The following is a 25440-nucleotide window of genomic DNA, read 5'->3' as shown; positions in this document are numbered from 1 at the left end:
CCACCCATGATACACAGCCCAAGAGGGAAAGTGTCACGATTTGAAGGGAAAGTGTCACAGTTGTCATTGTGCTGCTTCCTCCGCATGGCATCTTGCCAGCCTGACATCAACAACGGCAGGAGGGGGGAGAGATTGAAATGTGGGTGGGTTTGAAGCAGAGTCTGCCCTGACAGAGGTGGGTTCCTACCAGTTTGCACCTATTCGGTAGAACCAGTTCGTCAAATCTACCGAACCGGTTAGAAGAGGTTCCACCAGTGGACCCGGAAAGCAGGCCACACCTACAGAAGAGGTTCCAAAAAATTTTGAAACCCACCACTGGTCCTTGGATATGATTATTCTACACTATCATGCTCATATTTATAAAACTCAGTGCCTCTGTGAAAGGTAAGGATGACTACTGCGTTTGTAGTGCAATCAGAACATTGCGTGTGTTGAAGTTGTTTTAACGCAAACCAAAGATGCCTTTTAAAAAACAAGTTTACATCATATTCTTATGCATGCCAGTGCTGTGTGTGAGGTAATTTAAGGTGGTTCTGACAAGTGTCGTCGGCATCTTCATATCCGGTCACATGAGCGGCAAACCACTCCCACAAAGTAGGCCACATCCACAGAGTAGGTTCGAACAATTTTTGAAACCCACCACTGCTGCCCTGACTATGAGGAGCACCAGTTAAACACAAGGCCAGCAAAAGGAATGTGGAGATGGGAAAGGCGCCAACTGCAGGGTCTGTTTCCAAAACAACCTGAGAACTTTTAATTGGACATTGACTGGTAATGGGGGAGGATGGCCAGGGGAAAAGGGAAAGTGAATTGCATCTTTTTTTTTTCGTGCCAAGCCAATAGATTCTGCCTACTCTAATCTGTAACCGCTTTGTTCTCAATAAAGTATACTCTTGGAAAAAGAAATGAACCAGGAGTCTTTTTTTGCTAATTAAATTAAATGGGATGGATGGCAGAAGAGCAAGGAATGTGGGGTTGGCGAAAGCCGGTGCAAAGGTTAAAGAGAAGGGATAAGCAAGAAAAGGTGCGTAGTTTGGACAGAACAGTGGACCGACATGAAAGAGTGAAGATTAAATCACGGGAAAGGTGAGAGAAAAAGTTTCCAAGTAGCTAGGAAAGATTTTGTAGAAGGCATTCTACACTAAACTTCTTCCAGTGGAAGATATTGATAGAAGGTTCAAATATATATTAACTGAAGAATTTTAACTCTGTAAGACCCATGAACACACTGTATAGACTGAAGCAATCTTAAGTAGAATGTGTTTATTTGCTCTTCATTTGCTTTCTTCTATATTTCCCATTTTACTTGTCATTGGGGAAAAGTTTATGTTGAACTATTCTGGGTTTTTTTGCACAAATCTTCCAGTCTGTTAAAATGTTTTCCCCCCCTCTTCTACTGTGGGCAGGTATGGGAATCTTCACTCAAGTGAAATTTTCCTGTCCCTCACCCCCCACCCCCCAAATTTAGGATGATATATAATATTCATAGGTAATTTCTCTTAGAAATACAAGACTGGCCTCTTATTCTGGTCTCTTCACCTGCTGTTTCTGACAGATATAGATGAATGCCTGATGAACAACGGTGGCTGTGATCACTTCTGCAGGAACACAGTGGGAAGCTTTGAATGCAGCTGCCAAAAGGGCTACAAATTACTAACGAATGAACGGACCTGCCAAGGTAATTGCTTAAATTAAATCTTAATTCCTTTCTTCTTACATAGGGAGGGTAACGAGGGCCCATCAAAATGTTCCTGGGTGTTGTTTTTTATAAGGAGACCTTGGAGGCTAGACACTAGAGCCAGAGGAAAAAGAAAATGGAAGGACTCTTTTTTTTTAGAAATTACAAACAAAAGGATAAATTGTACTTGTCCCAAAGGTGCTTTTTTCAAGAGGCAATTAGACTTTCTGGGGTTTTTTTTTTGAAGACATTTCACTTCTCATCCAAGAAGCTTCTTCAGCTCTGATTGGCTAGTGGGGAATGGAAGGATTTATCCTCCTTGCAGACCGCTGGTCATTTTCATCCTTTTAGAAGGTCGTTGAGGCCACTTGGAGGCTTATTTGTGTCTTCTTTAAAGACTTTTCGCTTCTCATCTAAGAAGCTTCTTAAACTCTGGCTGGATGGTGGGGAGTGGAAGGATTTATACCCCTTGGAAACAGCTGGTCTTTTGCATCCTTTTAGAGGGTCGTTGAGGCCACTTGGCCCTCTCTCAACAGAGGGGGAGAGATATGACATTGTTTACCGCCAGTCTACAACACAGTCCTTTCAACAGTTCCAAAAAGGCTCCATACACCCATTTGCACCACTCGGGTGCCTCTGAGGACACAGACAAACCTCCAAGTGGCCTCAAAGGCTCTCTAAAAGGATGCAAATGACCACCAGCTGTTTGCAGACAGCTGATCATTTACATTCTTTTAGAGCAGTGTTTCTCAACCTTGGCAACTTGAAGATGTCTGGACTTCAACTCCCAGAATTCCCCAGCCAGCAAATGCTGGCTGGGGAATTCTGGAAGTTGAGGTCCAGACATCTTCAAGTTGCCAAGGTTGAGAAACACTGTTTTAGAGAGTCGCTAAGGCTACCTGGAGATTTATCTATGTCATAAGGATCACCTGCACAGTGCAAATGGGTGTGGAGCCTTCTTGACGGCACAGATAAACCTCCAGGTGGCCTCAGTGACCAGCTAAAAGGATGCAAATGACCAGCTGTCTGCAAGGAGTCTAAATCCTTCCATTCCCCACCATCCAGTCACAGCTGAAGAAGCTTCTTGGATGAGAAGTGAAATGTCTTCAAAAAAAACCCAGTAAGTCCAGTTGCCTCTTGGGGGAAAAAAAACCAAGCACCTTTGGGATAATCTTCACCTGGATGACTGAGAATCTCCATGGAGGAAATTAAATTTTACTTATCGTTATGAAAGAAACTTGCTAAAGTTCTGGAGGATTTTCCCTTTGAAACTCATATGATCAGAAAATTAGTTCCAGGATTTTTTTTTAAGGGCTTAAAGAAGAATTCTAAAAAGTCAGGAAAGGTTTAAAATTGGTTTATTTGACCAGAGTTAAAAGAAGAAAATAGTTATATTTGGTTGCCATTACTAGATTATTCTGACAAGGATTGATTGACACAGCATTTGGAGTTGTTTTCTTTAGCTAAAAGGTGAGCTATGGGTAAAAAGAGAGATTATAGGTAGTCCTCCACCTGACCATAATTGAATCCACAAATATGGTTGTAAATCATGATGCTCATGAAAAAGATCATTGTGTGACTGTGCTCAATCTTTTTTGGCAGTGGTTGTTAAGTGAACACCACAGTCATTAAGCAAACCCATTGGGTGTTATGGGACATTTATGCAAATAGCTGTTATGCAAATAGCTGTAAATGAGGGCCAGTTGATGAGTATTCAAAATGCAGCCCTGTGATTGCAGGGACAGTTGTTGGAACTTCAGGTCATAAATAGCTGTTTTAGTGTCCATTGCAGTGATGGGTTTCAATTTTTTTTAGAACCTCTTCTGTAGGTGTGGCATGCTTTGTGGGAGTGGCTTGCTGGCCATGTGACTGGGTGGGTGTGGCCAACTTGTAAAATGTGGTGAAACTCACTTAACGCTCTTGCTTAGCAACCAAAATGTTGGCTCAGAAACTCTGGCATTTGAAGCACACAAGTCTTAAAGCTGTCAAGTTACAAGATCCTTGCACCCCTAACACTTTAGAAAAAAACACCAAGGGTGTTCAAACTTGACAGCTTTAAGACTTGTGGACTTCAACTCCCAGAATTCCTCTTCTCGCTCTTCATCTTGACGGGCGGGGGAGGGAACTGGAACTGGTTCTAAACGGCACTGTAGATTTGTGGAACCTCTTCTATAGAAGAGGTTAGAACTGGCAGGAACCCACCCCTGGTCCATTGTAACTTTGAATAAGGACTAAGTCATAAGGGGGTCATAATTTCAGGACATACAGGAAGTGAGGTTTTGTTTTAATTAATGATGATTACTAAAATTATTTCTACCTGCAGGGATAAAGAAAGAAATTACTTCTTTTTTTGCTTTTGTTTTTCTTTCTTTTGTCAGGGTTCCAAATAGCATCCAAAATTAAATCAGAGCTTGAGGCAAAGTATTGCTCAAAGTTCCAATTTATTAAGAGAGCCATGTTGGCACATCTGGGAAAACCCGAATCTGAAGGCGTCCCAATTTCCCCACCCAGTTGAAAGTTCAAGATCTTGCCCCCCACACCCACAAGTCCATCACATGGTCCAATCTCCCACTGCCATGCTGGCAGCTTCCAGAACAGTCATAAGTCACTTTTTTCAGTTGCGTAATTTTAAATAGTCACTAAATTAACTGTTGTAAGTCAAGGACTACCTGTATACTACTAGGTCTCACATATCTACCAGCTGCTGTTCTGAAAATGAAACCAGGACTGAACTATTAGTATCACGAATTACCAATAGCCCACATATAGGGGGCTGAGGGATTAGTCAAGAATTGAAAATACTATAGATGAGGTGACACTGGCAACTGAAAGCCTTTCATCAAGTGAATAATATTTATGTGTACAGAGCTAAAGATGGTGGTTTTTAATTGTTTTTTTCATCTTTATATGTGTAACTTAAAGATATCATGAGGAAGTTATGGATACTAAATATCTGTATGTATGTATGTGTACATACATATATGTGTGTGTGTGCACGCGCGCGCTTAAAATGGCTTCTACTGTACTGCAGTAAAATGGCTTCTACTGTACAGCGCAGTGGGGTTGCCATGGTAATGGCTTCACAGTACTCCACAATGGGAGGGGGGAAATCCAACATTAGAAATTACGTTTTGTATGGACATTTTACCCCTATAGATAAATAAATACCCGGGCAACGCCCGGTTATCAGTTAGTACGTATGTGTGATAAAAGAGAAAACAACAAGAATCAATAGACCTAAGATGCTGGTTCTGAAACTAGGCTCCTATTTTAAAACACGGAGAAGCCTGTGAGAAGTAAGTGACCAATGATTTTATTTTTTGTCTGATTGGTTTGAAATATCTCTTCATGCAGAAAATATTTCTTTCCTTCTCCAAAAGGACTTTCATGCCTAAAATAGGAAAGTGTCATGAAGATTTTTATCATGTTCACTGTATCTAAGAACAGGCAGTTGTTCAAAGAATCAGGTCATCCTGCTAAGACCTCAGAGGGGAGCAATGCACAGGAAAAGAGCCCATTCTGAGCTCACGCCCCTTCTTTGGAAGTGCCCTCATCTGGCCCTTAGAGTTTGGCTGGGCAAAGGCCAATAATTTGTCATTATTACAATATGCTGTGTTGATGAATAACAAATGTTATTCTTGCTGTGGGATATAAGCTTAGCGTTGACTGATCAAAACTGTGATTTATGGATTTAGCCTTGTCATGATTTCCAGAAGGATAATTGGTGAGCAAGGGAAGGAAAGAGGGAAGAAGGAAGGCTGATAGAGATCAAGCAATCAGTAAAGTATAAATCACCACATTTCCTTTCTTCCTTTACTAGCAAAATGTGCTATTGTTTGTTTTCAGTAGAAGAAGCAAGAGTGCTTTGAGTTTACTAGTCAAAACTTAGGTTTTTTTTTAACAAAGTTTTAGTTTTTCAAATAGCTAGAGGGGAAAATATTGTTTCAGTGTTACCGAAAGACTTGTGCCAAGTTCTTTTTGGCTTTGTAATCCTCCCAATTAGAATTAGAAAGTTTTAATTAACTTTTCTTAAAATACAACGCATGTTGCTACTTCCTGTGAAATGCTACCCTGGAAACACTCTGCCAGCAAAAACGGAGCTTGCAAGTGCTGTGGGCAGCCCTCCTCAACTCTTTTCGCTGGCAGAGGATTACAGGAGGCAGTCAGAGGCGAAAATAGGGCTCAGGAGCCCGATTTCACTGGCAGAGTGCTTGGGCCACTATAGGTACCCCCGACAAGAGTGATGTTGAGCTGGCCATGCCTAACCTGGCCATGACCCCTCCGGCCCCCGGCCCCAAAGTCAGACACAATCTTGATGCAGCCCTCAATGAAATCAAGTTTGACACTCCTGATCTAATGGGTGATTAAGAGTGGTACAGGTCAGTGACGTGCGGTGAGCTTCATGGCCGGTGAGGCAAGAGCGAAAGCCCCGCCGAAGCCCTGGCACCGCATCCGCCATAGAGCGGGACCGGGACCCACTCTCTGGCGGACGCGGCGCCAGGACTTTAAAGCCCTGCCGCTGGGGCCCTGCCGCCACTTTAAAGCCCTGCTGCCCAGGACACAGAGGCAGGGCTTTAAAGTGGTGGCAGGGCCCCGGTCCCGCTCTATGGCGGACGTGGTGGCAGGGCTTTAAAGTTGCGGCAAGGCCCCAGTCCTGCTCTATGGGGGACACGGTGCCAGGTCCCGCTCTATGGCGGAAAGTCCTGCAGCCATGGCCCTGCCTCCACTTTAAAGCCCTGCCGCCAGGGCCTGAGCAGCCATGATTCCCTCCTCCCCAGCCAGCCAGCCCAGCCAGCCCATTCCTCCCCCCGCCACCGCTGTATCCAACAGGCCAGGCATCTAGTGTTTATGGTGGACATAAACGCGAGACGCCTGGCCTGTTGGACACAGCGGCGAGAACGTCCCTGCCACTGCCGCACTCTGCCGCCTCGCCCCCCCCAAAAGAAACACACACACACACACACAAATTCCTCACAATAAAAAATTACAAATTAAATTACAATAATTTTGAATTCCCCCCCCTCCCTCCTTCCGATCCACATGCCTTTTCCAGCTGTGGATTTCAACTCTCCTCTTGTCTGCCCGCCATGATGAAAATGTAAAAAATTAAATAAAAAAGCAACTTACTTAGGCAAGACATGATTTGCTGCTCCCAGATCAGGAGGCGGGAGAATCACGTGCCTCCTTTGCATAAGGAATTTTTTGCCTTTTAACCCTTGCTTAACTCTGGGTTATAAGGGCTAAAAGGGTTAAAAGGCGAAAAATTCCTTATGCAAAGGAGGCCCATAGTTCTCTCGCCTCCCCCTACAGTTAGCACTAAGCAGACTCAGAGTCACTGTGACTCTGGAGTCTGGCAGCAATTACCTTAGCCTTTTTAATTATTTTAAAAATTATTTTCTTTTCCTCATGACACTGGTGAGGCCCCGCCTCCCCTGACTGCACGTCCCTGGTACAGGTTAATTTAAGCCTCACAACTTTTTTTCATTCTGACTTTTGAAGGGGAGGTGAACAACAGTTAACAATTCAGCAGAGAGAAGACTCCGCTTCTCACTAGAAAATCTTTCTGCATTTTATTGTTATTACAAGGCGAATGAATTATTCATCCTCGAACTTTCAACCAGAAATTAGGATCTTCATGTCTTCTAGTTGTGTGTGAAAATATTTTGAGATCTTATTAGCGAGAATATGTCCGCATGAAGATGTAGAATTTGCAGAAAGAAGAATTACTGAACGTACCTCTTTCACTTAGGTGGAAATGTGACGAAGGAGGGGGGCATCCAATGGGAACCACTCAAAAGATTGCACAGGATGCTTTTACAAAAATAGGGGAGAAGGTTTACATCCAAAAACATGTTGAAGACTCATTTTATTTAAACTCACACAAACCCTCTTGTTTGAACAAAAAAATTAGTGACTGGATTTGGAGTATCCCTACTAGAACACAGAGTGTGATATGCTCCAGAAGTTGCCACCTGCTTCAGTCTATTCCCAAGAAAGGCAAAGGAAGACCACAGAAACTGCTGGTTCAAGATAATGTTTGAAAAGTTTCTGTCAAAAGAAGATTGTGAATTCTGTATTTGAAAGAAGGATTCCAAATTGACATAAAGCATTCTTTTCATCTTAGTTATCTTTAAGAACATATAACACATATGACTTGTAATAACATAAGGTGATTTATGTTTATTTTATCATCATAAATCCCCATAGCTATGAATTACTTCACATGAAGGAAGACTGAGTAAGAAAATAGTGACATTTGTACAGTTGCCATGCTTCTCTCTGATTTCTCAGGATTTGGGTTTTAAGTTATCCAAACAAGCCATTTCTGCTAGTGTGTTCTATCATCTTCATCTATCTATCTTTCTTTCTTGTTTAATTTATATTTAAAAGGCGGTATGTATGTGTGTGTGTGTGTATGTATGTTCCAGCATAACTCTGGAGCGCCTCGAGCAATTTCAATCAAACTTGGTACACAGATGACTTACCCTCTGGAAACAAATACTGGGGGGATAAGACACCCCTGGTGTGTGTGTGTGTGTGTGTGTGTGTGTGTGTGTGTGTGTGTTCCAGCATAACTCTGGAACGCCTGGCCCATTAAGGAAAGCGAGTATGGCATCCTAGAGAAGCAATTGTTTGTGATGTCAGTTTCTTTGCAGCTTCCTTTGGAAAGCCAGCTGTGACGTTCACCCTCCAGTGGACCAACGGGGAAGCGCCTCATGGCTTTGGTGCAAAGTGCCAGGATCATAGACAGGGCAGGAAAGAGGAGTGCATGGGAGGGGGAAGGGAGTGGGCAGGGATGATGGGCATGGGAGTAGGGGGAAAAAAGTCCCCTCTCAATGGCTCTCTGTCAGACAAACGCTTCGACATTTATAAATACCCGGGCAACGCCGGGTTATCAGCTAGTTGCTGATAAAGAGAGTAGAGATAGTTTAGTCCTCAAAAGAAAGATTCTCATTAGAGAGAAAGATGAGGCTGAAGATGAGTTGACTTTAGAGGTTGGGGGGGGGGTCTTAAGAAATCAACAGAAACTGAGAAGAAGGAAGAAGGAGAACTGGAATGTAATGGTTTCAACTAATATGGACTTAGATAGCTTTAGTGTTAAAGATCTGTGGTTTTAATTTAAAAATGCAGAGTGGCCTGGAGAACTTGAGTTGGATTGAGAAATGTTTATAATAATGAAGGGTGCTCTGTTATCTAGTTTGCAAACATCTGCAAGAAAACAACCAAGTTCAGAGACTACCAAAGCCCTCTCATTTCAGCCCTGAGCTACAAATATTCTTCCCTATCAGTGTATAATTATACCTCTAGAAGTAAATACATCAAAGATGCTAATGGACAGGCGTCATATTGTCTAATGGGTCTCCAACCCATCAGGCAATAACTGTGCATTGTGCTTAATCCAACTTCAATAGTTACTTTCTTATCTTCACAACTAATTGGTAAGACCAGGGGTGGGTTCCAGCTTCTATTACTGCCTGTTCACTCGATGCGCACTCTGCTCGCATGGACAGTAGCAAAAAATGCTTCTGTGCATGCGCAGAAGCAAAAAACAAGTTGGCATCACCTACGGCGTCACCAATAGAACTGGTTCAGGGGTGTGGCGGGACGAGTTACTGCCTACTCGGCCAAACCAATCTGAACTGGTAGGAACCCACCTCTCGGTAAGACACTGACTGGGTCTTCCTTATCTAGGGGTAATGCTTTGCCAATTACAATAAATTGAATTGCTCATGAAGCTAGAATAAAACACCCCTTCCCAAAATTTCTTGAATATTAAAATGCACCAAAAATACATGGAAGGGAATATTGGTGTACAGTCAGATCAATTAGATAGATTCTCTTCAATGATGTGATAACTGTTTTTTGGAACAAATGAATAATGATAAAATGATAATTATACTATAATGATACTTAACAATTTACCTCCAATGCTTACACTGTTTTGCTGGAAGCTTTTTTGCAAATAACTAATAAAAACAATAGCAAGCTTGTATCAAGAAGAATATAAAATTACTTTGAGAACAATAATTTAATTACTGCCAGGCAGTGTTAATGGAATTCATGCTGTAATTTCCTAATTTTACTTATTTGTGCTGTTAAATCTAACCAAGAATGTGTAAAGAGAGAATAATCATGAATGAGTGAGGCAGTTTGCAAATATGGAGAAATGATATAAAAAAGACAGAAGATTTACCTTTGTGATTTGGGAAATACAGAGAAGTCCTGTTTCCGAAACTGCTGGCGAAATTCAAATCTAATGCCAAAAAAACGAGCTGTTTCCCAGCCTTAAAGTTACTACAAATTCACATACATCTCAAGTTCCAGCAAAGGGAGCAGATGTAACAGCCCTAAGCATTTCATGTAAAGAATGCAAGCGAATAGGGAGACTAGTTAAGCAAACAAGCAGAATTCCAGAAGGCAATCATGGTGAAGAGCCAGATAAATTCATAGCAACACGGCTAGAGAAATATAAGATTGTCCATTCTTTTTTTTTAAGAATATAATTTGGGAATTTAATGTGCACTCTCTGGCCACACCCAGCCCCCCAAGGTCAAACACAACCCTTATGCGGCCCTCAATGAAATCAAGTTTGACACCCCTAGTCTAAATGCTTTAATAGAACCTGTCTCAAATAAACGTTAGACTAGATGATTTCTTAGATTCCATGAGACTACAATTTACCTTCATGCAATTGTATGTATGTATCAGTGGTAGAATTCAAAAGATTTTACCACCGCTTCTGTGGGCATAGCTTGGTGGGCGTGACAGGGGAAGGATACTGTAAAATCTCCATTTCCACCCCACTCCAGGGGAAGGATACTGTAAATTCTCCATTCCCACCCAACTCCAGGGGAAGGATACTGTAAAATCTCCATTCCCTCCCCACTCCAGGGGAAGGATACTGTAAAATCTCCATTCCCTCCCCACTCCAGGGGAATGATAGTGTAAAATCTCCATTTCCACCCCACTCCAGGGGAAGGATACTGTAAAATCTCCATTCCCACCCAACTCCAGGGGAATGATACTGCAAAATCTCCATTCCCACCCCACTCCAGGGGAAGGATACTGTAAAATCTCCATTCCCTCCCCACTCCAGGGGAAGGATATTGTAAAATCTCCATTCCCACCCCACTCCAGGGGAATGATAGTGTAAAATCTCCATTTCCACCCCACTCCAGGGGAAGGATACTGTAAAATCTCCATTCCCACCCAACTCCAGGGGAATGATACTGCAAAATCTCCATTCCCACCCCACTCCAGGGGAAGGATACTGTAAAATCTCCATTCCCTCCCCAGTCCAGGGGAAGGATACTGTAAAATCTCCATTTCCACCCCACTCCAGGGGAAGGATACTGTAAAATCTCCATTCCCACCCAACTCCAGGGGAATGATACTGCAAAATCTCCATTCCCACCCAACTCCAGGGGAATGATACTGCAAAATCTCCATTCCCACCCCACTCCAGAGAAAGGATATTGTAAAATCTCCATTCCTACCCCACTCCAGGGGAAGGATACTGCAAAATCTCCATTCCCTCTCCACTCCAGGGGAAGGATACTGCAAAATCTCCATTCCCTCTGCACTCCAGGGGAAGAATACTGTAAAATCTCCATTCCCACCCCACTCCAGGGGAAGGATACTGTAAAATCTCCATTCCTTCCCTACTCCAGGGGAAGTTTACTCCAAAATCCCCATTTCCTCCCAATCAGCTGGGACTCGGGAGGCAGAGAATAGACGGGGGCAGGGCCAGCCACAGGTGGTATTTACCGGTTCTCTGAACTACTCCAAATTTCCGCTACCAGTTCTCCAGAACTGGTCAGAACTTGCTGAATACCACCTCTAGTATGTATGTATATACATATGTATGTACCATATGTATGTACGTGCATAATGTATGGTATGTATGTAAAAATATGGCCACCCATTTTAAGCAACTCTGGATGCTTACAACAAATATTTGAGCTTCACCTCTTTTCACTATAGCAATATACTTTCTATATTAGAAAAGACATGTTACTCAGTTTCATTTTGCTCCAAATAAGTGAAAAACTACAAGCAAAAGTACAACTGCCCAACATTAGTCTGAGGATTTGTGCGAAGCGCATCCTCTCATCCTCCTTGCAACCTTTGCTCGCCAATACTGAATAGGATTAAGAATTAGAAGATATACTGAGACTTTTTAAAGCCCAGTTCCTGCATGAATCAAACAAATGGTTGAATATGAGAGGTTGGTGAAGAGAATGAGTCCTGGATAAATTCTGGAGTTCTTTCTTTATCTCATATGTTTCTTTTCTGTAGACTTAAGGTAGGGAAATACCTTTCTCTTTTCTATACAAAGTGTTGAATTCCACAACAGACTGGAGAGTCCAGAGAGAAAGATTGCAGAAAATGTGGAGGCTTAACCACAGCCTAGCAGCAGGTTTTACTAAAACTCAAAGAAAAGAGTTTATAAAGTTGTAGGCATCTAAAGCCTAAAAGAAAGGGGGGTAAAGCCAGGATTACCTAGAAAAGGATTGCTTAAAATAAAATGGCTCTAATTGTTTTTAAGTTGTTCTCCCTTGATATGCTCAGGATCATAAGAATATAATACACAAGGGCTATGTGGACACCAAAACCAAAGGAACAAGAGAATTTGAGGGGAGGGTATAATTCTAATCCCCAAATGCCCTTGTTTAAGACCCACGTTAATCCCCTCCTCCCATCAACTGTTGTGCAAATAAGGCTGAGAGAGGGCTGACCTTCAAGATCAGAAAAAAGTCCTAGGGTAGCCCCACAAAAATGAGCCTCTCTAGGAACTCCATTTGGCTTCCCATGGTGCAGCAGAGATATGAGAATTGGATGGGCTAGAAAGGGTGACGTAAAATCTTGTCAGTTCCAACTGGAGTAGCTCTGACTTTAAATAAGCCACCGCAGAATTTTGAAAAATATCCATTAGAAAGGAAAAAAACCTCTCATCTGAATGGGGATTCATACAGGCTTAGATGCCCTATGTATATATTTACAAATGGGTTCTCAAAGAAACAATTAATAATCAATTCTTTTCATATGTTTGTAATGATGATTTAATAGCTGACCAGCTGCTGTAATGCTGCAATACTGAAATGATGCAATGATGAGGAATGAGTCAGCAGTTTTATTTGACTGTTACCACTTTAAGAGTTGGTATTATAAGAAAGGCCCTATTGGGGCTTATATCTCTCTGCGTGTGTGCTTCCGTGCTGTAATTGCTGATTGTTTGACCTTTGCCTAGTATGTGTATGTATATGCTTTGTAGATATAAACCACTATTTATTATTACAAACCACTGTGTGATGTATTTGTTCCAGGGTAGTCTCACATAGTTACACTGTACGCACTCTGACAATGTTTTGGGCATTCTGTTTAGAAATAGAGATTAAATTATTATTAGCATCAGGCTATCTTTCAATGCACCTGACATTTGGGGGAGTTGAAGGTGATACAGATAGTTAGCCAGTGATACAAGTCTGGTTGGGATGACTAACACAGGTGAGTAAAACCAGGGTTGTCTTCTTTTTTTTCTCCTCACTATATTTACAGAAAGTCATCTAAAGATAAGCACATTTAAGGATAATGAGAAAAAAAGTGCAAAGAAATAATTTCCTCCTATTTTCTTCAACCTGAGAGTCACAAAACAGAGATTTGGAGGCTATGACTCACTACCATCCTTAGGTTGCTTGTCCATGGCTTCATCTATTTTTATAAACTTCAAATCAGAATCAAAGGTTTCTTTTTCATATTCTCAAATGGCACTCTTCTTTGCTCAGAACATTTCAGTGCAAATTGAAAAGTACCTCCCAACGTGACTGTGGACTCTTTCCCAAAGGGAAACTGCGCATAGTAATATATCCAAATTATCTATTGCTTTAAGTACCTCAAGAATGAGAATGAGTGTGAAACATTTGGAGTACTTAGAAAAAGAGCATTGTATACAACTATAAGCAGCGTGAATTTTCAAAAGTGTAACTATTAGGGAGGACTATTTAAATAAATTCAATGAAACTGAAATCCCGGATTGCAAAGTTAATTTCCGGTGTGATACGAGATAGAGATTCAGTGGTGACTCTCTGTGGTCAAAAAGAACACTACAGCTGAATATTACATTTCAACTCATATTTTAAACACCAGTGTGGTCTTCTTTCTATTTCTATCAGCAGCTGCCTTAAGTGACGTTTTAATGGGAATAATTTCTGGGAAAGAAAATACAAAAATGTATGCCATTGATTGCATGTGGACAATTTGTTCCACAAGGAAGACACATAGAAAATCAATGCTTGTATGTTTTGTTCATAGCTTGACAGCTGTTTACCATGATTTATGACAGGCTATTAAGAAACATGGATATTTCCAATATGTCTGTTGGTTAAATTTACAATTTCTTACACTACTTTTTCTTTCTCTTCTTTCAAATCAAGATATAGACGAATGTTCATTTGAAAGGACCTGTGACCATACCTGCATCAACTATCCTGGAAGTTTTGAATGCTTATGTCACAAGGGTTACACGCTATATGGAATGACACATTGTGGAGGTTGGGAGATTGACTCTTTTTTATTCTTTTTTTATGATTTTTTTTTAAATAAAGCAATGTTGACAAAATTGCATTAACAACAGGGCAAATTTTGAAGTAGGCAAGGAATCTTAAAAACACAACAGATTTTATTTATTTGCTAGGGCCATTTGTTTAATACTTAAATGTATAGACCTCTCAACTTAAACCACATTCCTCTTCTGTAGGAGTTATCGGATTGCACCTCCAACTCCAAAAACATGCTGGAAAAGCCAAAAGTCTTCAGTTTTCATGTGCTTTTTTAAACTCAGGAGGGTAACACCCAGCCTGATTTCCAGGATGACAGTATTCCAGAAGGAGAGAGCAACTGAGAAGGCCTTATTTGTGACTCTGCAGAAGACATTCCCTCTCTATAGAGAATTACAATATAAAGAGTTTAATTCTTTAGAGGAACATATGATCTAAAGTAATTCCAAACTAGTCTAAATTGCCATAGAGAAAACTTGTAAATATTAATTAAATCAGGGATCCTCAACCCCCAGTCCATGGACTGGCACTGGTCCATGGCATACCAAAAACTGGGCTGCGCAAACGAGCAAAACCCCATTCATGGGATGCAGGCATGGGAAACCACACACCCCTCTGGTCCCTCTCTCCAAGGAACCAGTCCCTGATCCCTGTTAGGTAAGCTCCCCATTGGGAGAGCGAGTATGTTCAGAAAAGCGTTGTTAGAGTTGTATTGGAGAACACACAAACCAGCATACAGAGACACTGCAGTTTAAATAGGTTTTACTTTCATGGAAATAGAGGTATCAGAGTCCATCAAACAGTCCAAGTCATACACGGATAAGACGGTCAGTCATCAATGTCTTTCAGTTAAGGGATAATCCAAATAACATAGTCCAGTAGCATATAATCAGTTCAGAACTCAAAGTTTGCTAGCAGTTGCAAAACTTACAATAGTTCACGGCACTCAGATCAGATCAGCCCAGCATCTAACAAACAGAGAGAGAGCTAACAGGCATTCTGGCTCCCTCTTATGGCCGATTGAGGAAAACAGCAACCAATCACATTTTACAGCATGATTTAAAGAAACAGGTATAACATTGTTACATGATTTATATATTGCCAACCCAACTGTTAGAATTATATTCCTAATAATCCCCAAAAGGTTGGGGGCTGCTGAACTGAATGATGAAATATTTATTGACAAGGCTGAGGATAACATAGTATGGGAGTCATATGTAAAGAAATAATGACGACTATTCAACTGAACTGCAGCTAGCCATTTGTTTTGCTGAAGTGAAGGTCTCCAAATTATCTTTGCAATTTTCTTGACAACAATATAGAAGTGCTTGGCTATCTTCTACGGCAGTGATGGCGAACCCACGGCAGGTGTGCCAGAGGTGACATGCAGAGCGCTCTCTCTGAGCATGTGTGCCTTCGCCAGCTGCTCTTCCAGTTTTGGTGCTCCCACGCGCTGGGCAGCTGCTCTTCTGGTTTCCGGCACTCAGTGCCAAAAAGGTTCACCAACACTGTTTTATGGTGAGAGTTTTGAGGTGTTTTTAGTCTAAGGTTGCTCAGACTTGGCACTTTTGAAGATAGGTGGACTTCAACTCCCAGAATTCCCCAACCAGCATGCTGTTCTGGGAGTTGACGTCGATACATTTTCAAGCTGCCAAAATTGAGAAACACCGGTATAGTCTACACTCTTTCCATAATTTCCAGGTTGTTTGCTACCCAAATACTAATTGTGCAGATTGTGATTGGTTGTTTTTTTTGGACATTGATATGAAATATTGCATTTAGTATTATTAAATATTTTTTTTTAATGTAGTACTTCTTAAATATTGTTAAGCGAATGAAATCAAACCCTTACAAGGCAATGCTATTTAATTTAAATATATTTTCAGATGTAGATGAATGTAGCATCAATCATGGAAGCTGTGATTATGGATGTCTTAATACTGTGGGAACTTACGAATGTTTATGTCCACCTGGACGAAAATTACATTGGAATAAAAAAGATTGTGTTGGTAAGTAACACTATGGAATAGACATTTTCTACTCTTTCACTTTTTGTATTAATGGATGGTTATAAACTGAATGTTTATATATTTTTCAAGCATAATACTGTACCCATTCAATATTTATTGTATATTGTGAGAGTGACTTCCTTCTCTTTCCTTTGTTGCACAAATTCTTCCTTCCCTTTCATTTAATTCTTAATCATGTTTCCTTTTCTTCAAAGGAGGTAAAAGTAACTGATTTCAGTTTTATTTCTTATTTATTGATTTTTATATACCTTGTTTCCCCCAAAATAAAACCTCCCCGGATAATAAGCCCAATCGGGCTCTTGAGCGCATGCACTAAAATAAGCCCTCTCCCAAAAATAAGCCCTCCCCAAAAATATTTAAACATATGTGTAGCTGGTCCATGCCATTTCCTCTGGTTGCTTGCCACACAAACAACACAAGGTGAGGTGGTGAGGCCAGAGGCTATTCTACTCCACTCCATTCCATTCCATTCCATTCCATTCTATTCTCTATTCTATATAGGAAATTGAAGCAATCTAACTCATAGGTAAAAAGGATGAGGTATACTGGAGTATGCTTCTTCAGGAAAAGCTGCGACTTGTAGCAGTGTCAATGTGCGCTTATCTTTCTTTCTTTTTTAACTTTTTATTTTGTTTATACAAACGTAACATCCTTGCAACACATTACACTTCTTTTACATATCTATTGTGATTCCTTTATCTGTATATGTAAATCTTTATTACAATGCATACGACACCTGCGCGATGCTCCGCGGAGCAGTTGGAGCATCGCGGACGCTTAAGGAAGCATCATTTGATGCTAGAACGCGTGCGCGCTGCGTGCCTGCATGTGAGTAACTCCAGAGCCCACCACTGATATCCGGAACCCACCACTATACATACATACATACATACATACATACACATACACATACACATACACATACACATACACATACACATACACATACACATACACATACACATACACATACACATACACATACACATACACATACAGACATACATATTTTATTTCATATATCTTTTCTATCCATTCTATATATAGCAACCTTTATATACATTTAAATCATCTTATATCCATTTCCTACTATTTATTATCTCCAGTCTATTTTGTATTTCTACCTTTTTATTCATTTTCCGGTTTTGTAATTGTTTTTTAATTTTGTGACCTTTCTTCTTTATTGCTTTCCTACTTTTTTCCCCTCTTCCCTGTAAGTCAATTATACCATAAGTCCCATATTGAGTAATATTCAGAGTCTTCTTTATCTTTTAATTCCTTCGTAAGCCTATCCATCTCGGCACATGCCAGTATTTTTTTATTACATTTTCTTCTGTTGGTATGTATTTATTTTTCCAATTCTGTGTGCAGTTGTGTGTGCACTTATCTTTCATTCTGGCTACATAAATATATCTTAGAAACTTCTTTGAAAGGAATCCCATGAACTAGAGCCAGGGGTGTCAAACTGGCGGCCTGTGAACTGGATGCATCACAAACAGGCCACGCCCGCCCCAGCTCTGTGAATTCAAAAAACATTGTGATATGTCACATGACATCAACGTGACGCGGCAAGTTTGACACTCGTGAACTAGACCATTGGATTTTTTTAAAAAAATTACATTTTGGATTATGCTCATAGGACATATTCAATGTGTTTCAGCCTGGCTCACCTGCTTGCTCTGTTACCCCCCTTTGGAAGTAAAGTGAACTTGATTGTAAGATCCATCCTTCAGTCATCTGAATTAGTCACTTCCTTCCTGCTTTTTTCTTCCTCAGAGATGGTGAAATGTTTGCCTGGTGCCAATCCAGTTCCCAAAGCTCAGTTGCTCTGTAGCAAATCAGGAGGAATTGAGAACTGTTTCTTATTCTGCCCTTCCAACACCCTTTTCGTTCCAGGTGGGTATCTAAAAGCATTTTTCCCCTGGTCCATAAAATAAGTTACACAGAAGTGTTTGCAAGGTATAGCAATAGCAATAGCACTCAAGACTTGTATGCCACTTTTACAGCCCTCTCTAAGCACTTTACAGAATCAGCCTATTGCCCCCAACAATCTGGGTTCTCATTTTACCCACCTTGGAGGGATGGAAGGCTGAATCAACCTCTGTTGCAGAAATCATAGACAAAAGCATCCCAAGTAGTAGCTGGTAGCAACCTATACTAGGGCTGTCTTTGAATGCATGTGTAAAATGCTCGTGCAAAGCACTTGACTTTAGCCCAATCCTGGGAATGAAGTTTCTTCATAGGCTGAAATAAAATCCCTGCTCTTAATTTGCTTTATAGCCTGTGAAGAAAAACAGCATCATTGGCAGAGCAGGGCAGGGAAGTGTGTGTCTGTGTGTGTGTTTGTGTGTGTCTGTGTCGGAGGGAGGGAGGGAGGGAGGGAGGGGAGAGAGAGAGAGAGAGAGAGAGAGGGAGAGGGAGAGAGAGAGAGAAGCAATTGTTTCTGCTGCCCCAGAACCCGTACAAAGAATCCTTATGCAACTCTTAAGCTTTTCTCTGGCTTTATCCTATCCCAAATTTACAGATATAACTGACTCATTTCTTTGTGATTATCTTGGTCAGCTGGGACAAAACTGATTGGGCACATCTGGATGACAAACCAGCTTTGTACCCAACTACTTTAATTAACTTGAATAGATTTTAACAATATTTTTTTATAAATCAGTGGAAGGATAAGAATATACTGAGATATATATATTTCTCTTTTCATTTTTGTTCAGACTCGGAAAATAGCTATTCAGTAAGCTGTGGAGTGCCAGTACAACAGAGCAAGTCACAACAAAAACGCAACAGTACACTTCCAGGTTGTACGGGTAAGAACACACTCTGCAATTTGTTGACGTATTTACTTTAACACCTGCATCCTAATAATTTTGGTGAGTGAACCTGTTCTGTCTCCCGGATATGTGATTTTAAAGGGAAGCTTCTTTAAGGAAATATAAAGTAATATACCTATGTAGTACTTCAAATCTGAAGAGGAAGAAAAATGCTCTAGAGCAGGGGTGCCAAACTCCCATCGTCACAGTGGTGTCATGTGACATATTGGGCAGGGGTGGGTTGCTGCCGGCATTACTGCTGGTTCGGTGCACGCGCAAATTTTGTGTGTGTGTGCATTTGCACATAAATAAATCTGCGCATGCGAAAACGTTAATAAAAAAATGTGCAACGAAAATTGTTCTGTACATGAGCAGAACCGAAAATCAAGATGGCGGTGCCATAGGAGAAGCGGTTCGGAGGTGTGGCAGGCCTGGGTCGCTGCTGGTTCCACTGAAAAACCACTAACCAGTTTGGCCAAACTGGTCCAAACCAGTGGGAACCCACCACTGGTATCGGGACTATTTTCCCCTTCACTAAACTGGCGTGGATACGGCCAGTGTTTGAAGCATCCAGCGCACAGGCTCGGAGTTTGACAGCCCTGCTCTAGAGTGTGAGGGCTGGTCACCTTGTATGAACTCCTTACAGCAGTTGCACATTTTCTCAAGATGATGGTGCGAGTGCCTGCAATGAAATTCAGTGTAAATAATATTTGGTCATAAGTAGCTAAGTTTAAATAAATAAAGAAATGTACATAAAAATGGATAACGAATAAGGAGATTATGAATGAAAGATAGAAATATATAGTAGGAAAAACACTAACTGCAAAGAAACCGATTCGGAACTGCGGTATGATATACGATGGAACTTATTGTTCCTATGTTGTTTTTAAGTTATGTGTTTGTTTTTGTTGATGTGCTTATGTGTTTAAAATAATAAAATAAATAAATAAATAAATAAAAATTGTTATGAAAAATTATTGTTTCACTTTTCTCTCATTTATTTACAAAGCTCTACTGGGCTATCTTTTAGTTTCTTAAAAATATGGAATAGATTATCATTTCTTTTCTTTCTTTAGACATCTTAATGCCACCCATCAAACAGAAGGCTCGCTTTAAAATTAAAGATGCCAAGTGTCACTTAAGGCCTCGCAACAAAGAGAAGATTAAGGAAGTTGGAAAGCAGCAAACTCTTCTAGGTACAAGAGACTAATCATTAATCTTAATTTTTTTTAAAAAAAGCCTAGTGAAAGACTGTATTTTTTTTCTCAATTTGGTGTAAATTAACGTTTGCGGTTTTGCTTAATTCTGTTTTACAAGTTGTAGGAACTGCCCTAATTGCTTTCTTTTAATTCGATTGCTAGTGATACAGTAATAGGAATATATTACAGGTAGTCCTCAACTTACAATATTTGTTTAGCGACCATTCCAAGTTTAAACAGCATTGAAAAAAAGTGACATTTTTCTGGTCCAGTCAACTGTCTTGTTTTCCACATGCAGCAAAAGAAATTCCAAGGGCATTGTTTTTCCAAGCGTATAACTTTACTGTCAATTCCACATTGGTACAGAAAATGCAAAAGCCAGTTCTGAAGTTTTTGCTCAAAAAAGCAGCTTAGTAAAGTCCCGTTTTTCCCACCAATTGGGCCACCCATTATCCACCAATCATATACAGTCAGTTTGTTTTGGGAACAATCTGCACCTTTTGGAGGTTTCCCAGCATTTGACCTTGAAGTGGTAGAAATTCTTTCAGGACATAGACGTTGCTCTTGAATTCCTCAATTCCCTCCCAGCTCTCTGTACATTCCAATTACTCCCTTCCTATTTTCTGTTGTCTGGTTGAAAGCAGAGATGTATGAGAAGTCCACCATGACAGGTCCTCACACCTATGACCCCTGAAGCATTCCCATAATCACATCATCAGAATTCGGACACTTGGCAAGTGGTATATTTAGAATGCTTGCAGTGTCCCAGGCAGGGGTGGGATTGAAAAATTTTAGCAACCGCTTCTCTGCCCAATTGCTGGGTGGGCATAGCCATGTTGGGTGTGGCCTACTCAGCCTCCTGCACCAGGGCGGGGGAGGGCGTTTTCACCCTCTCCAGGCTCCAGAGGTTTTAGGCGAGCCTCCGGGAGGGTGAAAATGACCTCCCCTGGGCTCGGGAGGCCCCTTCAGAGGCTGGAAATAGGCTCATTTCTGGACTTCCAGAACTTCCAGGATGCCCATTTTTTGCCCTCCCAGAGCCTCCGCCCGGGCTTTGCACTTACCTGGCATCCAAAACGGGACGCGTGGAGATTCCTCGGAGGGGAGGAGCAGGGTGGGTGAAGTCAGCTAATCCTTGCAACTACTGGTTCGGCGAACCAGATGTAAGATTAGCATCTGGTTCACTCAAACCGGTCCGAACCAGCTGAATCCCAACCCTGGTCCCAGGGTCTTTTGATTGCCACGGGTGACCTCCCTGGATGGCTTCTGACGAGTGTAGTCAGTGGAGGAAGCCAGATTAGCTTAAAAACTGTGTGATTCACTTAACTGCAGTGATTCACTTAATAACCATGGCCAAAAGAAGTCATAAAATTGGGCTCAACTTACAACCACTTGCTTAACAACAAAAATTCTGGTCCCAATTGTGGATATAAGTCAAGGACTCTCTGTGCATAATCCAAAAGGGCTCAGTTAACCAACTGAGGCCTGTGTTTCAATTCTGAAGGGGAAAAAAGTTCAAACTCTGCAAAGAAAAAGGGTAATGAAATTGAGGGAGTAGGAAATGAATGAAAGGGAAGAAAATTAAGTGGATTGTTCATATATCAGGGCTACAATTTTGAAAAGCCTTTTTTTCCTGGTGTCAAATAAATGGGTAGCTCGGTCTAATTAAACCATGTGTTAGTATCTCTTGATATTACTAAAGGAACCATTAGGACATTAATCGGGGGTGGGCTACAACGGTACAGTTTTCTTAAAGTAACTGACACCTTTCAATAAATGGTTTTGGAGGGTTTCCCTAACCCTGATTCATAAAACATTAATAGTGCATGAAGATATTTTTAATATACCAACCATACTAAAGCTAATGCAGCCGATGCCACTGAAATAACGCTACTACACAGCTTAATTTTTGTTGTTTCTGTTGTGCAAAGGAGGTCAGTTCCCCTGTGCAGACAATTGCCACATAACTTTTGTAAATCTCAAATGTGATTCCTCTAAGAAAAAACGCCGTGGGCGAAAATCCCCATCAAAAGAAGTATCCCATATCACGGCTGAGTTTGAAATGGAGATGAAGTCTGAAGAAGTCTCAGGTTAGTGAAATATGTTTGTGTTATTCCTTTGAGCCAATTTTAATGCTTAGAACTAATGCCACCTTCATGCATTTATAAAGACTTATTTACATTCCAATGGGCAGTCCAAAAATTCTTCAACCCATATTATTAGATATTGATTAATCAGCATGATATATTTATTAATACGAGGGGTACACATACAATAGTGATGACAAATATTCCACAAATGTATGGCTTGTTCTCCAGAAGCTCTTCCAATGGATTTCTTTGATACTACTTGATGTGATCCCCCAAATGTAGCTTTTCTTAATTCCCACTGTTCATTTTTTGGAGGAGAAATCAAAACTCCATACTGAGGTCAAGGTTAAACTTGACTCATATTCCTAGAAGTTTCTGCTACTGGGAATCTGTCTGTAGAAATAATTATCCGATTTGGTTTTGATAATAGTGGAATACATGCATGCATGTATGTAGTATGTATGTATCAGGGGTGGGTTCCTGCCAGTTCTAACCTCTTCTATAGAAGAGGTTCCACAAATCTACCGTGCCATTTAGAACCGGTTCCAGCTCCCTCCCCCTGCCCATCCACCCATCATCAAGATGAAGAGCGAGAGGAGGAATTCTGGGAGTTGAAGTCCACAAGTCTTAAAGCTGTCAAGTTTGAACACCCCTTGGTTTTTTTTTCTAAAGGGTTAGGGGTGCAAGGGTCTTGTAACTTGACAGTTTTAAGACTTGCGTGCTTCAAATGTCAGAGTTTCTGAGCCAACATTTTGATTGCTAAGCAAGAGCGTTGTTAAGTGGCCATGCCCACCCGGTCACATGGCTGGCAAGCCACTCCCACAAAGCAGGCCACACCTACAGAAGAGGTTCTAAAAAATTTTGAAACCCACCACTGGTATGTATACATGTATGTATCAGAGATGGGATTCAGCCAGTTTGGACTGGTTCAGGTACATATGCATATGTGTGAGAGTACTGCCTAAAAATAACTGATAGTCATCACATTCGTCTGCGTATAATAAATAGTCCCAAAGAAAAAGAAAAACAAACATATACCAAACCCTAAACTTTATAAGGTTATGATCTTACACAGAAGCGAGAGGTTGAGGTTAAGGAATTGAGTGTTGACCTAGAAAAAAGGCAGCTAGGGTGCAATAGGTGCATCTAGTTGAAAAAACAGGTCTAGAAATAGCATGCGGAAGTTGAATCTACTGAATCGGTAAAGAGATTTCTGTAGATTCTAGGTAATGAGTTAGCAAATCACAAGCAAGGTTTCTAAGGCTATGGAATTTCAACATACTGATTCAGATATCATAGGTGTAGCAGGCAAGATTGTCTAAGATGGAATCCTTTATTAATTGAGATAGATTAATTCAATTATTGATATGAATGCCTTCCTTTTCTTGGAGGTGTCAGTGACTTCAGAAATGTATTTTACTCCTAGGAGAAAGATAAGGGAAGAAGGAAGGGGAAGGAGAGGAGGAAGGAGGAAAGTAGAGAAGGGAGGGAGGGAGAAAGGAAAGGGAAAGAAAAGGAAGATGGAGGGAGAGAAAAGGAAGGAGAGAGGGTAGAAAGGGAAAGAGGAAGAGTAGGAGCAAAGAGAGGTAAGGGAAGAAGGAAGGGGAAGGAATGGAGGAAGGAAGAAAGTAGAGAAGGGAGAGAGGGTGAAAAGAAAGAGGTAAGGAGAGGAGGATGGAAAGGAGAGAAAGAGGAGGAGAGAGGGTAGGAAGGGGATGAGGAAGAGCAGGAGTAGGAGAAAGGTACAGGAAGAAGGAAGGGAAAGGAGAGCAGGAAGGAAGAAAGTAGAGGAGGGAGGAAGGGAGAAAAGAAAGGGAAAATAAGGTGGTGTTATAATAGGAGGAAGGGATGGTAAACAAAGCAACCCAAACTATATATTATAACCTATTAAATGAAATAATAAATGTATAAGAATGATAAATGTTAAAACACTTGTAACCAAACGACATGCTATATGTGATGATGGGGGTTTTTTTCTGTTTTTTTTTTTCATTGTTGTGGGTATGTGTTGTCTATGTAACAAAAAAAATTTTAAAAAATTATAATAAAAAAAAAGAAATGTATTTTACTCCAGACAACGAGGAGGAACAACGAGGTAGCAAGGCGACTCTGAAAACTGTGTTCTGATTCAGCTCTCAATCGATTCTAACACTTCTGTGTCTCCCTTTTAGACACTTGCAATGTTGACTGTTTGAGAAAAAGGATGGAGCAGAAACTACAGACAGCTATCAAAACCTTGAGAAAATCTATTAACAAGCAGCAATTTTACATTCAGTTTTCTGGGACAGAGTACGAGGTAGCTCAAAAGGCGGCTAAAATTGTCAGCGAAGGACATTCCTGCAGCACTGGGCAAGTGCAGCAAGATGGGAAATGTGGTAAGATTCGAATTCAATGCTTTACTTCACAGGCCCAGAAAAACTGATTTTCTCGTGAGAGGGTTTTCCAGATGTTTCTATTGCAGTTCTGATTAATATTTTTTTTTCTAAACTGAACAAATTAGAAGCCTGATCTTTGATTGTATTGTCTACAACAGGGGTGTCAAACTCAAGGCCCGAGGGCCAGATGTGGCCCGTGAGGTGCTTAGATCTGGCCCGCAGGGCCGTCCTGGAAACAGCAAGGACCGGCCATTGGTGCCTCTGTCAGTGAACACGGAGGGCCTCAGGCGCCCCCCACCCCCACCCCGAGCTCCATTTTTGCTGGCAGAGGGTTGCAGGAAGCCCTCGCAGCCGAAATCCTAGCTTGGGAGCCGATTTTCGCTGGTGAAGTGCTTGGACTACCACAGGGGCCCTGGCACATGTGATTTTAAGCTAGCCACGCCCTCCTTGGTCACGCCTATCCTAGCCACGGCCCCCTGCCCCCCCCAAGGTCAAATACAACCCTGATGCGTCCCTTGATGAAATCAAGTTTGACACCCATGGCCAGGGTTCCAAATACCATCCAAAAGTAAATCAGAGTCCAAGGCAAAGTATTGCTCAAAGTTCCAATTTATTAAGAGAGCCATGTTGGCACATCTGGGATAATCCGAAAACGTTCTGGTTTTCCCCATCCAGTTGTAAGTTCAGGATCTTGCTCC

General features: G+C 41.2%; 1 protein-coding gene across 2 annotated transcripts in view; it reads left to right on the top strand.

Moving 5' to 3' along the window:
• SCUBE1 (signal peptide, CUB domain and EGF like domain containing 1) overlaps positions 1 to 25440 on the top strand; it is a 204190-nt gene that overhangs the window by 163605 nt on the left and 15145 nt on the right. For both annotated transcript variants that reach the window (XM_087722202.1, XM_087722203.1), the window contains 8 exons: positions 1556 to 1678; positions 14113 to 14229; positions 16122 to 16244; positions 18042 to 18161; positions 18986 to 19078; positions 20158 to 20277; positions 22209 to 22367; positions 24539 to 24742. In XM_087722202.1, coding sequence (XP_087578328.1) covers positions 1556 to 1678; positions 14113 to 14229; positions 16122 to 16244; positions 18042 to 18161; positions 18986 to 19078; positions 20158 to 20277; positions 22209 to 22367; positions 24539 to 24742 — 1059 coding nt within the window. The remainder of the gene's footprint in view (positions 1 to 1555; positions 1679 to 14112; positions 14230 to 16121; positions 16245 to 18041; positions 18162 to 18985; positions 19079 to 20157; positions 20278 to 22208; positions 22368 to 24538; positions 24743 to 25440) is intronic.

This window comes from Thamnophis sirtalis, unplaced genomic scaffold (genome assembly GCF_051295495.1).
Source record: "Thamnophis sirtalis isolate CommonGarterSnake01/CBP01778 unplaced genomic scaffold, rThaSir2_p1.2 scaffold_9, whole genome shotgun sequence".
Classification (NCBI taxonomy): Eukaryota; Metazoa; Chordata; class Lepidosauria; order Squamata; family Natricidae; genus Thamnophis; species Thamnophis sirtalis.
The sequence above is the reverse complement of the archived record's forward strand: the minus strand, read 5'-3'. Positions and strand labels throughout refer to the sequence as shown.